This window comes from Conger conger, chromosome 19, assembly GCF_963514075.1.
Source record: "Conger conger chromosome 19, fConCon1.1, whole genome shotgun sequence".
NCBI classification, from domain to species: Eukaryota; Metazoa; Chordata; class Actinopteri; order Anguilliformes; family Congridae; genus Conger; species Conger conger.
In genome coordinates, this window is record NC_083778.1 from 13,304,492 (window position 1) to 13,319,174 (window position 14,683).

Below are 14,683 nucleotides of genomic sequence, written 5' to 3' on the forward strand. Positions count from 1 at the left end.
GTTTTGGTGGTACTTGAGCATGAATTTCAAGTTCTGTACTTCTGTAAGCCTCTGTTCCTTCTTTCATCTTTTTGTCAGTTTGTTCACCATGGTGACAAGGACGGTGGGTAAGGTTGCCTGCATTTCTGTGTTTCTTGTTTTCGTGGTACTTGAGCATAAAGGTCAAGTTCTGTCAGCCTCGGTTCCTTCCTTCCTTCACCTTTTCATTAGTTTTGGCACTGTGGTGACAAGGGCGGAAGATAAAGTTGACTTGATCCAGTGGCCTATCTGGCCCTGAGGCTCCTTGAAGTAGCCATTGGTAAGGTAGGTCTGCTCTGAAGACCTGAACCCTCACCACCACAGCTAACAGCTCCCACTGGGTAGGAGAACAGTGCTCAGCTTTGTGTAGCGCCTTTCAGAAGTACACCACCACTCCCTCTCTACCCTCTGGTGGTGGAGACAGGACAACGCTGAAGTCCACATCGGCTGTATGAGTATGGAGGATGAACGGCTTCACAGGATTGGCCAGAGCGAGCACCAGGACAGTGGCCAGAAAAGTGTGGAGGTGTGCCTCTGAAATCCTGTCGCTGCAGTCACAGAAAACAGGCTTGAAGACACACCGCCAGTCGCTTATTGATGAGAAGTTTAAGTGGATGCAGAAGATGGAGATGAGAGGGGTCCTGGAAAAGGGAGGAGTTTGGGGAGGACTATATGCTGACAGCGCCAGGCCTTGGGCCTCACAGGGACACCACCCTTCTTTACTTTCTGCCTCCAGTCATCTGTGTGATCTCTTGTCCTTTTCACACTCATTGTGTCACAGGGCGATCAGTTGCACCACCTCCCCAAGCTTCTGATCGGTTTCTCCGTCTGTGCTGGAATCCACCCTCCAGCTGCTTTGAACCAAGTGTTGTCATCTGTCTCGCCCTTACCTTTCTTCAGTACCAGCCTCCTTGAATTGCTGGGTCTGAAGGTCATTCTTGCTTAGGCAGTGGACCCGTCCACGTCTTCTAGCACCTATTTCTCCTCTTTCACTGACTGTGTAGTGATGGTCATGCTGTCCGTGAAAGTTCATGTGGGTGGCTGCCACACCCTGGATCTTGTCTCGGGCCCTCTGTTTGGTCTTTCTGCAGAGTGTGCGAGGATGTTGACGGCAGCTCTGTTGGACACTGTGCACCCAGTAACAGTCCACCCCAAGCCTCTGCTGTTTGGTAGTAGTCACACACTGTAACCTTCATTCTGAACTCATCAAAGTAGCTCTGTAGGCTAATAAATAGGCTAATATATAATCAAAAGAGACCAAATAAAATGTATGCATAGTCAAAATAAAAACCAATATAAATATATGAGAAAATAATATAGGTCCTAATAGCTTATTTTACAAAATAAAATAGGTAAAATAGGTCAATAAAAAATATTTAAAAATTAGTTCTGGATGAAGGTTATAGTTTGTGACTACTACTGGAGGCTGGGGGTGGACACTGTTATGGGGTATACAGTGCCCATCAAAGCTGCCATTTACGTCTCAGTTGACTCTGCAGAAAGACCAAGCAAAGGACCAAGGACAAAATCCAAGGTGCTGCAGCCACCAACATGAACCTTCACAGATGGCATAACCATCACTCCACAGTCAATGGCAGAGGGGAGACTGATGCTCGAAGACGTGGACAGGTCCATCGCCTGGGTAAGAGTGACCTTCAAGCCCAGCACTTTGAGGACGCTGGTGTTGAGGAAAGGCAACGGCAAGGTGCATGACAACATTCGGCTCAAAGTGGCTGGAGAGCGGATTCCAACTCTGACAGAGAAGCCAGTTGGAAACCTGGGGAGGTGGTGCAGCTGCTCACTCTGTGACACAGTGAGCGTGAAGAGGACAAAACACCACACACACGACTGCATGCAGATGGCGGAGAAGGGCGGTGTCTCTGTGTAACCCAGGACCTGGTGCTGTTAGCATGTGGTCCTCCCCAAGCTCCTCTAACCCCTCCTGGTATTCAAACTCCCAGCATCATCAGCTGTGAAACCAGTGGACAGGAACATCGGCATCGAACGCCCAAAGACAGATTGAAGCTTCCGGAAGCCTCTTTGGTGAGCAGGGGAACAAAATGGCAGCTGCCCTTCAGAGAAGAGATTGAGGCCTGCAAGGACAACCAAATTAGGCATCGATCAAGGTTGACATTGTTGCTAACTGTGATTTTCAGCTGATGAAGAGAAGACTTGGTACGGGACCTTATTCCTTCTGGAACATCAGTAGTACAGCCATCAGGATAGGATTGTGCAGCCGGAGCATAAAGAAAAGTATTATACTGGATCTGATGATGCCATGGGAAGAGAGGTTTGAGGAAGCCAATGGAAATAAATTCCTGAAGTGTCAAGCACTGTATGCAGAAGAGTTGGATAGCAGTGGAACTGGGACAAGTTTGCAATGAAGATCAATGTTGAGGAAACAGGATTCCCGGAGCAAAGAACAACACACAAGACCACATGCGAAAGGGCTGAACAGGAAGAAGCAAGAGGATCAAGCCATCTTTGGCTGAAGAGTGTGGTGGAGTGGAACAGCTACCTGGCTAATGCCAGGACATTTATAATGAAGATGGCCTCCAAAGTGGAGGGGTGGTGGCGGGCAAGAATAACTCTTTCTGTGTTGACCAGTGGAAGTAGCACCAGGTTGTTTCCCAGGACAGTCACTTTGGTGACAAGGACGGTGGGTAAGGTTGCCTGCATTTCTGTGTTTCTTGTTTTCGTGGTACTTGAGCATAAAGGTCAAGTTCTGTCAGCCTCGGTTCCTTCCTTCCTTCACCTTTTCATTAGTTTGGGCACTGTGGGGACAAGGGCGGAAGATAAGGTTGACTTGATCCAGTGGCCTATCTGGCCCTGAGGCTCCTTGAAGTAGCCATTGGTAAGGTAGGTCTGCTCTGAAGTCCTGAACCCTCACCACCACAGCTAACAGCTCCCACTGGGTAGGAGAACAGTGCTCAGCTTTGTGTAGCGCCTTTCAGAAGTACACCACCACTCCCTCTCTACCCTCTGGTGGTGGAGACAGGACAACGCTGAAGTCCACATCGGCTGTATGAGTATGGAGGATGAACGGCTTCACAGGATTGGCCAGAGCGAGCACCAGGACAGTGGCCAGAAAAGTGTGGAGGTGTGCCTCTGAAATCCTGTCGCTGCAGTCACAGAAAACAGGCTTGAAGACACACCGCCAGTCGCTTATTGATGAGAAGTTTAAGTGGATGCAGAAGATGGAGATGAGAGGGGTCCTGGAAAAGGGAGGAGTTTGGGGAGGACTATATGCTGACAGCGCCAGGCCTTGGGCCTCACAGGGACACCACCCTTCTTTACTTTCTGCCTCCAGTCATCTGTGTGATCTCTTGTCCTTTTCACACTCATTGTGTCACAGGGCGATCAGTTGCACCACCTCCCCAAGCTTCTGATCGGTTTCTCCGTCTGTGCTGGAATCCACCCTCCAGCTGCTTTGAACCAAGTGTTGTCATCTGTCTCGCCCTTACCTTTCTTCAGTACCAGCCTCCTTGAATTGCTGGGTCTGAAGGTCATTCTTGCTTAGGCAGTGGACCCGTCCACGTCTTCTAGCACCTATTTCTCCTCTTTCACTGACTGTGTAGTGATGGTCATGCTGTCCGTGAAAGTTCATGTGGGTGGCTGCCACACCCTGGATCTTGTCTCGGGCCCTCTGTTTGGTCTTTCTGCAGAGTGTGCGAGGATGTTGACGGCAGCTCTGTTGGACACTGTGCACCCAGTAACAGTCCACCCCAAGCCTCTGCTGTTTGGTAGTAGTCACACACTGTAACCTTCATTCTGAACTCATCAAAGTAGCTCTGTAGGCTAATAAATAGGCTAATATATAATCAAAAGAGACCAAATAAAATGTATGCATAGTCAAAATAAAAACCAATATAAATATATGAGAAAATAATATAGGTCCTAATAGCTTATTTTACAAAATAAAATAGGTAAAATAGGTCAATAAAAAATATTTAAAAATTAGTTCTGGATGAAGGTTATAGTTTGTGACTACTACTGGAGGCTGGGGGTGGACACTGTTATGGGGTATACAGTGCCCATCAAAGCTGCCATTTACGTCTCAGTTGACTCTGCAGAAAGACCAAGCAAAGGACCAAGGACAAAATCCAAGGTGCTGCAGCCACCAACATGAACCTTCACAGATGGCATAACCATCACTCCACAGTCAATGGCAGAGGGGAGACTGATGCTCGAAGACGTGGACAGGTCCATCGCCTGGGTAAGAGTGACCTTCAAGCCCAGCACTTTGAGGACGCTGGTGTTGAGGAAAGGCAACGGCAAGGTGCATGACAACATTCGGCTCAAAGTGGCTGGAGAGCGGATTCCAACTCTGACAGAGAAGCCAGTTGGAAACCTGGGGAGGTGGTGCAGCTGCTCACTCTGTGACACAGTGAGCGTGAAGAGGACAAAACACCACACACACGACTGCATGCAGATGGCGGAGAAGGGCGGTGTCTCTGTGTAACCCAGGACCTGGTGCTGTTAGCATGTGGTCCTCCCCAAGCTCCTCTAACCCCTCCTGGTATTCAAACTCCCAGCATCATCAGCTGTGAAACCAGTGGACAGGAACATCGGCATCGAACGCCCAAAGACAGATTGAAGCTTCCGGAAGCCTCTTTGGTGAGCAGGGGAACAAAATGGCAGCTGCCCTTCAGAGAAGAGATTGAGGCCTGCAAGGACAACCAAATTAGGCATCGATCAAGGTTGACATTGTTGCTAACTGTGATTTTCAGCTGATGAAGAGAAGACTTGGTACGGGACCTTATTCCTTCTGGAACATCAGTAGTACAGCCATCAGGATAGGATTGTGCAGCCGGAGCATAAAGAAAAGTATTATACTGGATCTGATGATGCCATGGGAAGAGAGGTTTGAGGAAGCCAATGGAAATAAATTCCTGAAGTGTCAAGCACTGTATGCAGAAGAGTTGGATAGCAGTGGAACTGGGACAAGTTTGCAATGAAGATCAATGTTGAGGAAACAGGATTCCCGGAGCAAAGAACAACACACAAGACCACATGCGAAAGGGCTGAACAGGAGGAAGCGAGAGGATCAAGCCATCTTTGGCTGAAGAATGCGGTGGAGTGGAACAGCTACCTGGCTACTGCCAGGACATTTATAATGAAGATGGCCTCCAAAGTGGAGGGGTGGTGGCGGGCAAGAATAACCCTTTCTGTGTTGACCAGTGGAAGTAGTACCAGGTTGTTTCCCTGGACAGTCACTTTGAAGGTAACTGTGTTTTTATCATGTCTTTATTTTCCAATGTGGGTGGAGAGTGGATTCAAATTCAAACCGAAGCCAGCACGAGACCAGCAATTACAAAGAGCCAGGGATGCTAAAGTCAAATCCCTCTCCTCTGTCCTCATCTTCCTCGGCCTGTCGGCCGCCTTTGATACAGTCAACCATGAGATTCTGCTCTCATCGCTGTCTGGGATGGGTGTCATAGGATCTGCACTCGCTTGATTTTCCTCCTACCTCTCTGGTAGGTCCTACCAGATGACTTGGAGGGGCTCAGTCTCTGACCCTCACCCCCTACAAACTGGAGACAGTTCTTGGTCCTCTCCTCTTCTCTCTATACACCATGTCTCTTGGTTCTGTTATCTCTTCCCTTGGCTTTTCTTACCAGTCATACACCGATGACACCCAACTCTTTATTTCCTTCCCCCCCGATACCCAGGTCACCACACAGATCTCTGCCTGATCTTGGCTGATATCTCTGTGTGTATGACTTCCCACCACCTGAAGCTTAACCTTGCCAAAACTGAGCTTCTCTACATCCCTGCTAAGTCCTCTCCGACAAACGACCTCTCACTGACTGTTGAGGACGTTTCCTCCTCCCATACGGCAAAGAATCTTGGGGTGACTCTTGATAATTGCCTCACCCTGGCTCCACAAGTATCCTCCACTGCCAGAACCTGCAGGTTCTTCCCCTACAATATACGCTATATCCGTCATCTCCTGACAGAGAAAGCCACCCAGCTCCTTGTCCAGGCGCTCGACATTCACACAGGGAATTGCAGTATGACTCCGTCTAAGACATTAGCCCTTCAGCGGCTAGCAAGCGTGCCACAGGCTACAGTGGCTAGCTTGCCTGCTACAGGCTACAGTGGCTAGCTCGCGTGCTACAGGCTACAGTGGCTAGCTCGCGTGCTACAGGCTACAGTGGCTAGCTCGCGTGCTACAGGCTACAGTGGCTAGCTCGCGTGCTACAGGCTACAGTGGCTAGCTCGCGTGCTACAGGCTACAGTGGCTAGCTCGCGTGCTACAGGCTACAGTGGCTAGCTCGCGTGCTACAGGCTACAGTGGCTAGCTCGCCTGCTACAGGCTACAGTGGCTAGCTCGCCTGCTACAGGCTACAGTGGCTAGCTCGCGTGCTACAGGCTACAGTGGCTAGCTCGCGTGTTACAGGCTACAGTGGCTAGCTCGCGTGCTACAGGCTACAGTGGCTAGCTCGCGTGCTACAGGCTACAGTGGCTAGCTCGCGTGCTACAGGCTACAGTGGCTAGCTCGCGTGCTACAGGCTACTGTGGCTAGCTCGCGTGCTACAGGCTACTGTGGCTAGCTCGCGTGCTACAGGCTACTGTGGCTAGCTCGCGTGCTACAGGCTACTGTGGCTAGCTCGCGTGCTACAGGCTACTGTGGCTAGCTCGCGTGCTACAGGCTACTGTGGCTAGCTCGCTCGCGTGCTACAGGCTACTGTGGCTAGCTCGCGTGCTACAGGCTACTGTGGCTAGCTCGCGTGCTACAGGCTACTGTGGCTAGCTCGCGTGCTACAGGCTACTGTGGCTAGCTCGCGTGCTACAGGCTACTGTGGCTAGCTCGCGTGCTACAGGCTACAGTGGCTAGCTAGCGTGCTACAGGCTACAGTGGCAAGCTAGCGTGCTACAGGCTACAGTGGCTAGCTTGTGTGCTACAGGCTACAGTGGCTAGCTAGCGTGCTACAGGCTACAGTGGCTAGCTAGCGTGCTACAGGCTACAGTGGCAAGCTAGCGTGCTACAGGCTACAGTGGCTAGCTTGTGTGCTACAGGCTACAGTGGCTAGCTCGCGTGCTACAGGCTACACTGAACTATAACAAAGCTGTCTTCCAAAGTGGAGGGGTGGCATTGGGCAAAAAATGACAAATGGATGACCTCAGGAATGGAGTCCCAATTCTTCAACAAGCCAATCAATACATTACATTACATTACATTACATTAATGGCATTTCACAGACCTTCTTATCCAGGGCGACGTACAGTTGATTAGACTAAGCAGGAGACAATCCTCCCCTGGAGCAATGCAGGGTTAAGGGGCTTGTTCAAGGGCCCAACGGCTGTGCAGGTCTTATTGTGGTGACACCAGGGATCAAACCACCGACCTTGCATGTCCCAGTCATATACCTTAACCACTACGCTACAGGATGCCCTCAGTCAGAAATGGCAGGGCTCAGGGCATATACCTGACACAGCTGAAGAAGGTGTAGCTCTCAGCACCTGACCAACTGCTGAAACAGGGACGTCATCTGAGGATGGAGCCAGGACCAACTACCGGATGGCAGACAATAATTGCATTCCATTGTGCAAACTTGGAGGAAAAGTATATAAAATACTTTCTTTACTTTATTTTATTATATATAAAGTATATATAATATTATACATATTTTATTATTTACGTATTTTATTATATGTACTTTATATATAGTACAATTAAATATTATATATTAGCCTATATAATTTATATTAAGCTTTCATTTTCCAGCAGCCTTTACTGCAGGTATGAAAAATTAGAGCACAGCAAAAAATGTTTTGCATAAAGTGGCTAAAATGGTTAACAGGATGCTCGTGTATTATCTTCTCATGACCAAACCAAACTTATGTTTCTTATAAACCGTGCAAATCATATTTGCTTCAGCAACTGTCCTCTTGATAGCTCAAGCTTTCATGTTAATTATAAAAGACTTGCTACCCCTGTGATTTCCATGCTGTTTAACGATCTTGATCTTTCCACCAGAAAATATCAACATGCCTGGCTATTCAGCATCATGGTTGGAGCAAAGACAACATTATCTGGATATCCAATGACGAAGGTATGAAACCTTCCGTACGTAATGACATAATTTTTAAATGATTTGTGCCATTTGTATGTATATTTTCCTGATGCTGAGATTGTGTGATGCTGCTGTGCTTTGAGGTTTATGATGTGACGTGGCACTTTCTGCAGTGCAAGTCATTTAAATATATTTATTTATCATATGTTACTTTTAGGTCTTGAAATTTCTTTGAAAATTTCTCATTAATTTCAGTATGTCCACAAAAGTATTGCATGGACTGTTTTCCAGGAAATGTGATATAATTGTTCCAACCAAGTAAAACTGGATGAATCGATATTGCTTGTTTCTGTGCTCTCTCCATGTAACCTAGTACCAATACTGTATATTCTTAGTCACAAAAAAAAAAACTGAAATAAGTGTTTTCTCCAGAGGTGTGTTGATTGGCAAAACAAGATAGATGTGCCCACATGGACACAATGTCAAAGTGTGTTTACACAACAGAGCCTGGGAAGTCCTGGGACCATGCCTCATCTCTTTCTCTGCTGTATGTGCTCTTAATCTTCTGAAAAGGTACTAGTTTTGCTGTCATTGTGCACACACAGGCACGCACGCACACACACGCACAAGCACACACGCGCACACACACACACACAGACAGACACAAAAAAACAGGGTGACTCAATTTTGCATTCATGCAAACCAGGCAGTAGACATTCATCTCTCCAAGGTAAAGGCAAAAGCCCCTGAGTTAAATGTTTTCATCCTGTTTGCTGAGGGTTAATGATCGAGCTCCGACTAGTAGTAGATTAAAGCACTCGGTTCAAGAGCCTTTGGGTATTGATGGTAACAACACCGCGGGCGGCTTGCACTGAGACTCCTCTCTGTGAGGTAACCTCCGCTGGGAAAACTTGCCGAGAGGCAACAGTGTCTTTGGCACACGACACCTCCCATTGTCCCGCTCCGCTTCAGACGTAGATCTCTTCTTTTTCAAGATGCAACCCCTCCCCTCCCCGCTGGCCCGCCCGCCCCACCCTTATGTCCACACACGCTGAAAACCAAACACATCAGACCAACGGGTTACGCGTCCACGTAAACACCCAATGTGCACATAACAAAATGGATGTGCTTACATGTAAACACTACTGTGCGCGCGTATCCATTGAAGCGCCCGCACCTACATTTGCACGTTAACTCTCGACGGCCTTTTCACAACTGGAACTGGTTGACATTAATTCATTTTATAATCCTCTGATTTACAGGGATTTTGTGGAGGCTGAACACAAGCGTCCTCCCCCCGTCCCCGATTTACCGTAAACACACCGCTCACGATGGAGGAATTTGTTGATAAACACAAATTTAGGCGCCTTTTAGTTCCACGCAGCTGAGCCGTTCCTTATCAAGACCTCTTTAGTCTGACTCCCGTGTACACTTTGCTCTCAGTTCACACTGGGACCAGTTTGTGTGCTCAAGGAACCAAGCCAAGTTGCTAACTTCTAATTATTCTCTGTGTAGGTAAAAAGAAAGTTTTTATGAAGAACATCTTATACAGGCTCGACACATCCTTTAAAACATGCTGTTTATGCTGACCTGCCTTTATTTAAAAAATAAAATAAAATAAAATAAAAAAACTGTTCTGAATTCACCCATACCCTAACATGGACTCAAGCTTATGTGGTAACACCTCCTTGATTATTCTTTTTTAGTCCACTTTTCCCCCCCACAGTGTTGAGTTGGGTCTCCAGGATTGAATATCACTAACCAGCCATTTGCTTTCTGCTGGATCTATCTATCTGTCCAGATTAATGTACAGTAGTTTATGCACCAAGACTGATGCTGTTCCTCTGACCAGATCAGCACCTGCCCCAGTTAACAGTGTTCTCACAATTATGTTACATTACATTACATTACATTAATGGCATTTGGCAGACGCTCTTATCCAGAGCGACGTACAACACAGTGCATACCCATAACCAGGGATAAGTGCGCTGAATGACCCAAGAGGGAAGTACAATTTCAACTGCTCCCAACAACGTTACTGGAATGTTCTGTCAATGTTATACTGTAACAAGGCAGCAGCATCGTGAGAATGTCGGAAAGGAGCGACTTCTGCTTGCTAACTTTCACAAAGTCTCACCGTTCATTCACCCTGAGCATCCTGATGGTGTGCCATTTGCCAAACATGTTTTGGGTTTAAACACGGGGGGGTTTGTCTCTTGTTTTTAAAGGTTACAGTGAAGTACAACAGCCACATCAACCGGCACAGGGGGGGTTGTGACCCCAGCTGCGTTTTCCCCAAAAAAGACAACCCAGACCAAAAAAAAAAAAAAAAAAAAAAAACTAAAGCGGACTGGCCGCTACTCACACTTTCTCTTCTGCGATTGCGGAGAGCTCCTCTCCCGTCTCGGAGACGTCCCCTTCTTTGGCGCTGCTGCCGTGGCTCTGGCAGCCCCCCATGGTCAGAGCTGGAGCGTGGGTCCGCCTCGGGCGCCCATCAGCGGAGAGCGGAGAGCGATTTCACCACCCACCCCCCCCCTACACCCCTCCACAACACACAAGACGGCTCCCCGGTGTCCCAAGATTCCTTCCCACAGAGGCGCAGAGACCCAACGTGAGCTCCCGCTGCAACTGTCCTCTTCCTACGCTGTGTGTGCGTGTGTGTGTGTGTGTGTGTGTGTGTATATCCGTATCCCGTTCTCTCTCGCGCTCCGTTTCCAAGCGTAAACAGAAGGGTGGGTGGAGTGAGAGGTGGGGAGGAGGGCGGGGGGGGGGGTGTTGTAATTTCCTTCACCGTCACTGCACTCAGGACAGGAGCTGAAGGGCAGGTTAGACTGGTAGGGTCAAAAGAAAAAAAAAAGAAAAGAAGTAATAAATTAAATGATTAGCTGTTCATTGACGAGCCCTCCCCGTTGCAGAGTGGGGACCTTTGTCAGTGGACCTCCCTGTTGCACGCGTTCAGAGGCCAGGTGTGGATGCCAGGGAAGAGAGTCTCATTGTTCTGGGGGAGGGGGGGGGGGGGGGATTTCGGTGATTGGGGGGGGTGGTTTCTGATGCTTTACGTGCCACTCTTGTTAATTTGTTAGAAAATAGCTCAGTAGTGTGTTTCCGAATGATGGGCCAGTGGAACAAGGCTGGCAAGAGTTTAACTTCTTTTTTTTCTTAACTGCTCTGTTCATGGTCCAGTTTCTCTTACACACAATGGTGTGAGGCTTGTGTTTCAAACTGCTCGGAGCCAGAATTGGGAAGTTAGGTTGCGCAGAATGTTTGGTTAGACAATGCCAGTACCCAGAGGCCTGTGGCAACTCTGTGCTTGGGAGGGGGGAGGGGGGAGGTTAGGAGGAATAACACAGAAAAGGGAATCTGGGTAGTATCTCTCGCAGGGCTCTGGAACATGATCCGGGCTCTGGGTTCACGAGGTGCGTCGGCCGATTGACGCGCTATACTTCCTGTCCCCCGGGGCCCCCCCTGTATGCGGATGTGTCCCGGTGGAGATATCTAGACGTTTACCCCGCGGTCCGTGCGACCTCCCTTGCTTTCTGGCACCGTGGCCCTCTGCGTCAAACGCATCGCTAGCGATCCGGTGAATGTCCTGGTAAACAAGAACTCCCAATGTCCACACAGACAACACCCCCCCCCCCCCGCCCCGCCCCTTCCCCTTCTGCGAGTGTGTTTATTTTAGGTTGACATGTACAGGTTCCTGTTTGTGGTGAGGAGAACTGAACAGAGGCCTGAATAGAGAACTGAATAGGCAAGTTTTTTTTTTTTTTTTTTTCTTATAATTTAATTATTTTTATTCAGATTATTTTTACCTACCTGCATTGTTTTGTCATATTGGCAGTACTGCCCGTAAACGGTGTGTTATGTCAGTCCATTTCGGCTACCTGAGACACTCGTTCGTGTTTCTGCCAAAGCTTTTTCACACTTTGACCTCATCTTTCAAGTAATAGTACTGTCAGCTGGGTCACAGGAGGATGATTGTGTCAGTTTCATTTCAAATGCAGAACTGGGAATCCTGCAGTCAGTTTAGGAAATTCATCGGAAACGTTCTTTAGAAATCTTAGATCCGACAATCTACGCAACAATTACACACTTCTCAAGAAGCTTTGACATGAAGTCAGCAGATACAGTACTTCATTTTTTAAATATTTATTTGCTTTATATTTGAATTTACAGCCTAAATTTGACAACAGATAAGCAGGTACAGTATTGTGTTTATACAAAAAAGGAAAACCACCAGCATCAGTTTTACAATACAAAAAGGCTTTTGACCAAGCAACTGAGACCTTGGATTCTGAAATCATAAAATGCATGGACTCTGAAGGCAGTACAAGGTTGCTTTTCCATTAGCATTTTTACCATTTCTCAATCCACTTCTGTACCTCATATATAAACACATTTTATACGTTACAGAAATTACATTGCAGACAGTGGAACACAACAAAGCCTGTTTCTTTTTAGAAATGTTCACTGTGTTTTCTGTGATTTTTAAATCTAACCCATTATGCAGTTGTACTCAACCAGTTACTTGCATACAGTTGAATACAGAAAAGGCCACCAAAAGAATCATGATAAATGTTAAAACCATCTGTGTCCAGATTGGTAATGGTTTCTGTGGAAACTGAAAAAAAACAAAAAAACAATCCAATCCAAAAGTGTACTTCTCCAACAATTTCAAGGTCGTGAATATTTTGCTAGTTTTCAGGAGCTGCGTGAATTCATATGCTTTGGAGCCCTGGCGAGCACTGATAGCCAGCCCTGTGTTATACAGTTTACATGTGATGTACCTTCTCATCTTTTTAATGAGCAAGCGCGGCCATTTAGTTTTTTTACATTTAAAGTTTTCATGAGGCCACAAGATTAAAAAAAACAAAAAACATATGCAATTATAGATTTCAGTTCAAACTGAAAATAAAAAACAGTGCACACAAGCCTGAATACTACTCAAGCAGGCATCTGACAAAAAAAAAATCATTTAAAAAAAAAAAAAAAAGATCCACTGAAAAAAATTATACAGTATATGAACATGAACTTTCATACCATGTTTGTCTGTGGAATCACAGTTGTACACAATTAATACGTGCAGCAGGAAAAAAAAAAAAGAGTAAAAAAACAAAACCAAAAAACTCATCCAAGAAAAATAAATACTTTATATCTAAGAAGTGTCCTGCAGCCCATTTTAATACTTTCTATGTATTCTAGATCCTCCTTGCTTTGGGTTATTTTCTTATAAAATGTCAAGTTTTAAAAGCACATATAAAATACAAACACCAATTTAGCTGAAAATAGTGACTGTATGTGTCAAATTTTCTTCCGGGAACTGCTGTTTTTTTTTTTGTAATTTTATTTTGTACTTTTTTTTAATGCAATTCAAGTCTGTTTTGTATATAGTTTTCCTATAATTCAAATAATTGAATTATTTGAATGAATAATTTAGGGGAAGCATGTTCCAGAGGTAACTGATGCTGGGGCGGAACAAAATAAGGAAGATACTATTATTGCCTATCGATTCAAACAAATAATATTGCAACCGGCAAAATAAACTTTCCTGCTCGTAGATTTAATCAAAAAATATATTCAATTTTACAAATGAGTAAAGCCACAGAGAAAATGCTTCGTCCAGTCAAACGGTGTACAGTAAATAACCAGATATTGCCACAATGTGGGGGTGAGTGGAGAATTAATTTAATCAATTAAATTAATCATCAAGTGGCAATTCCAGTCCAATGATAACGACGTGTTTGGGAGTGCCACGAATGCCCATTTCTACTTTCCCGAAAACGAGACCGAAAACATCGGATCGTCGCTCAAGAAGTCCATTGAACTGACCCCGTTTGTCGTCTTGTGCTCTGCGACGGGAAAAGATAACCGCATCGGGGTGTCGACGCTGGTTTAATCGCGGTGCGGTATGACTGACGAAGACACCCATCCGGTCTTTACAAAGTAGATTTTTATATTCACAATACCCCGGACCAGAGGACGGTCGATTGCAATTAGCCATTTTGGGAAAAAGATAAATGTATAATAGGCCTCCCTACCACTGCACCCCTCCTCCCGTTTATGGGGAGAGTTTCCTTGTCACAGACACCATTAACTCGATTGACCTGAGAATAAAAGTTTAATTCACTCCACGTGTCGGATCTGCAAACAAAGTGTCTTGTAGACCAGCCCAATTAAAACTGTCAAAACAATAAAAGATAACAAAGAATAAGAACTTGGGTTGGAAAGATTGCTGTCCTCAAGGCTTGGAGTACTACAGGATTTAGATGGTTAAATTTTATGTGAGATCTATTCTACATCATAACATTGTAGACACTGAGGCCCTGTAAGACTCTACTGAAAGTCTGCCTTCTAAGGAAACCCTTATGCTCATTCAAGTGGTGGTTTTATATTTATTTCTTGATACTGAACCTCTCTACAGTTGGTGATCATGTGAAGGACGAGGGGGAGAAAGATTTGGCTGTTCATATTTATCAAAATGAAACATTTCTATAGTAAATAAAATAATTTGGTTAAAAAAAAGAAAAGAAAAAGGATTTTACAACATTAAAAAAATAGGCAATACATCTTGGCTTTGAAAAAAACCTTCAAGGAGAACTTTTCCCCCCTCCTCGACTACATTGTTTTTGAAATTTCAGAAAGAAAGC

At 46.0% G+C, this 14,683-nt stretch overlaps 2 protein-coding genes across 4 annotated transcripts in view; both read right to left on the reverse strand.

Moving 5' to 3' along the window:
• Positions 1-10,554, reverse strand: part of LOC133118780 (MOB kinase activator 2-like) — a 41,776-nt gene extending 31,222 nt beyond the window's left edge. The window contains exon 1 of the mRNA XM_061229011.1: positions 10,405-10,554. Coding sequence (XP_061084995.1) covers positions 10,405-10,496 — 92 coding nt within the window. The 5' untranslated portion in view covers positions 10,497-10,554. The remainder of the gene's footprint in view (positions 1-10,404) is intronic.
• A 1,615-nt stretch (positions 10,555-12,169) lies between these two features.
• The window catches only part of LOC133118779 (serine/threonine-protein phosphatase 6 regulatory subunit 2-like), a 33,653-nt gene continuing 31,139 nt past the window's right edge, over positions 12,170-14,683 (reverse strand). For all 3 annotated transcript variants that reach the window (XM_061229009.1, XM_061229006.1, XM_061229008.1), the window contains exon 24: positions 12,170-14,683. This exon is cut by the window's right edge and continues 2,196 nt beyond it. The gene's annotated coding sequence lies outside the window, so the exon portion shown is untranslated.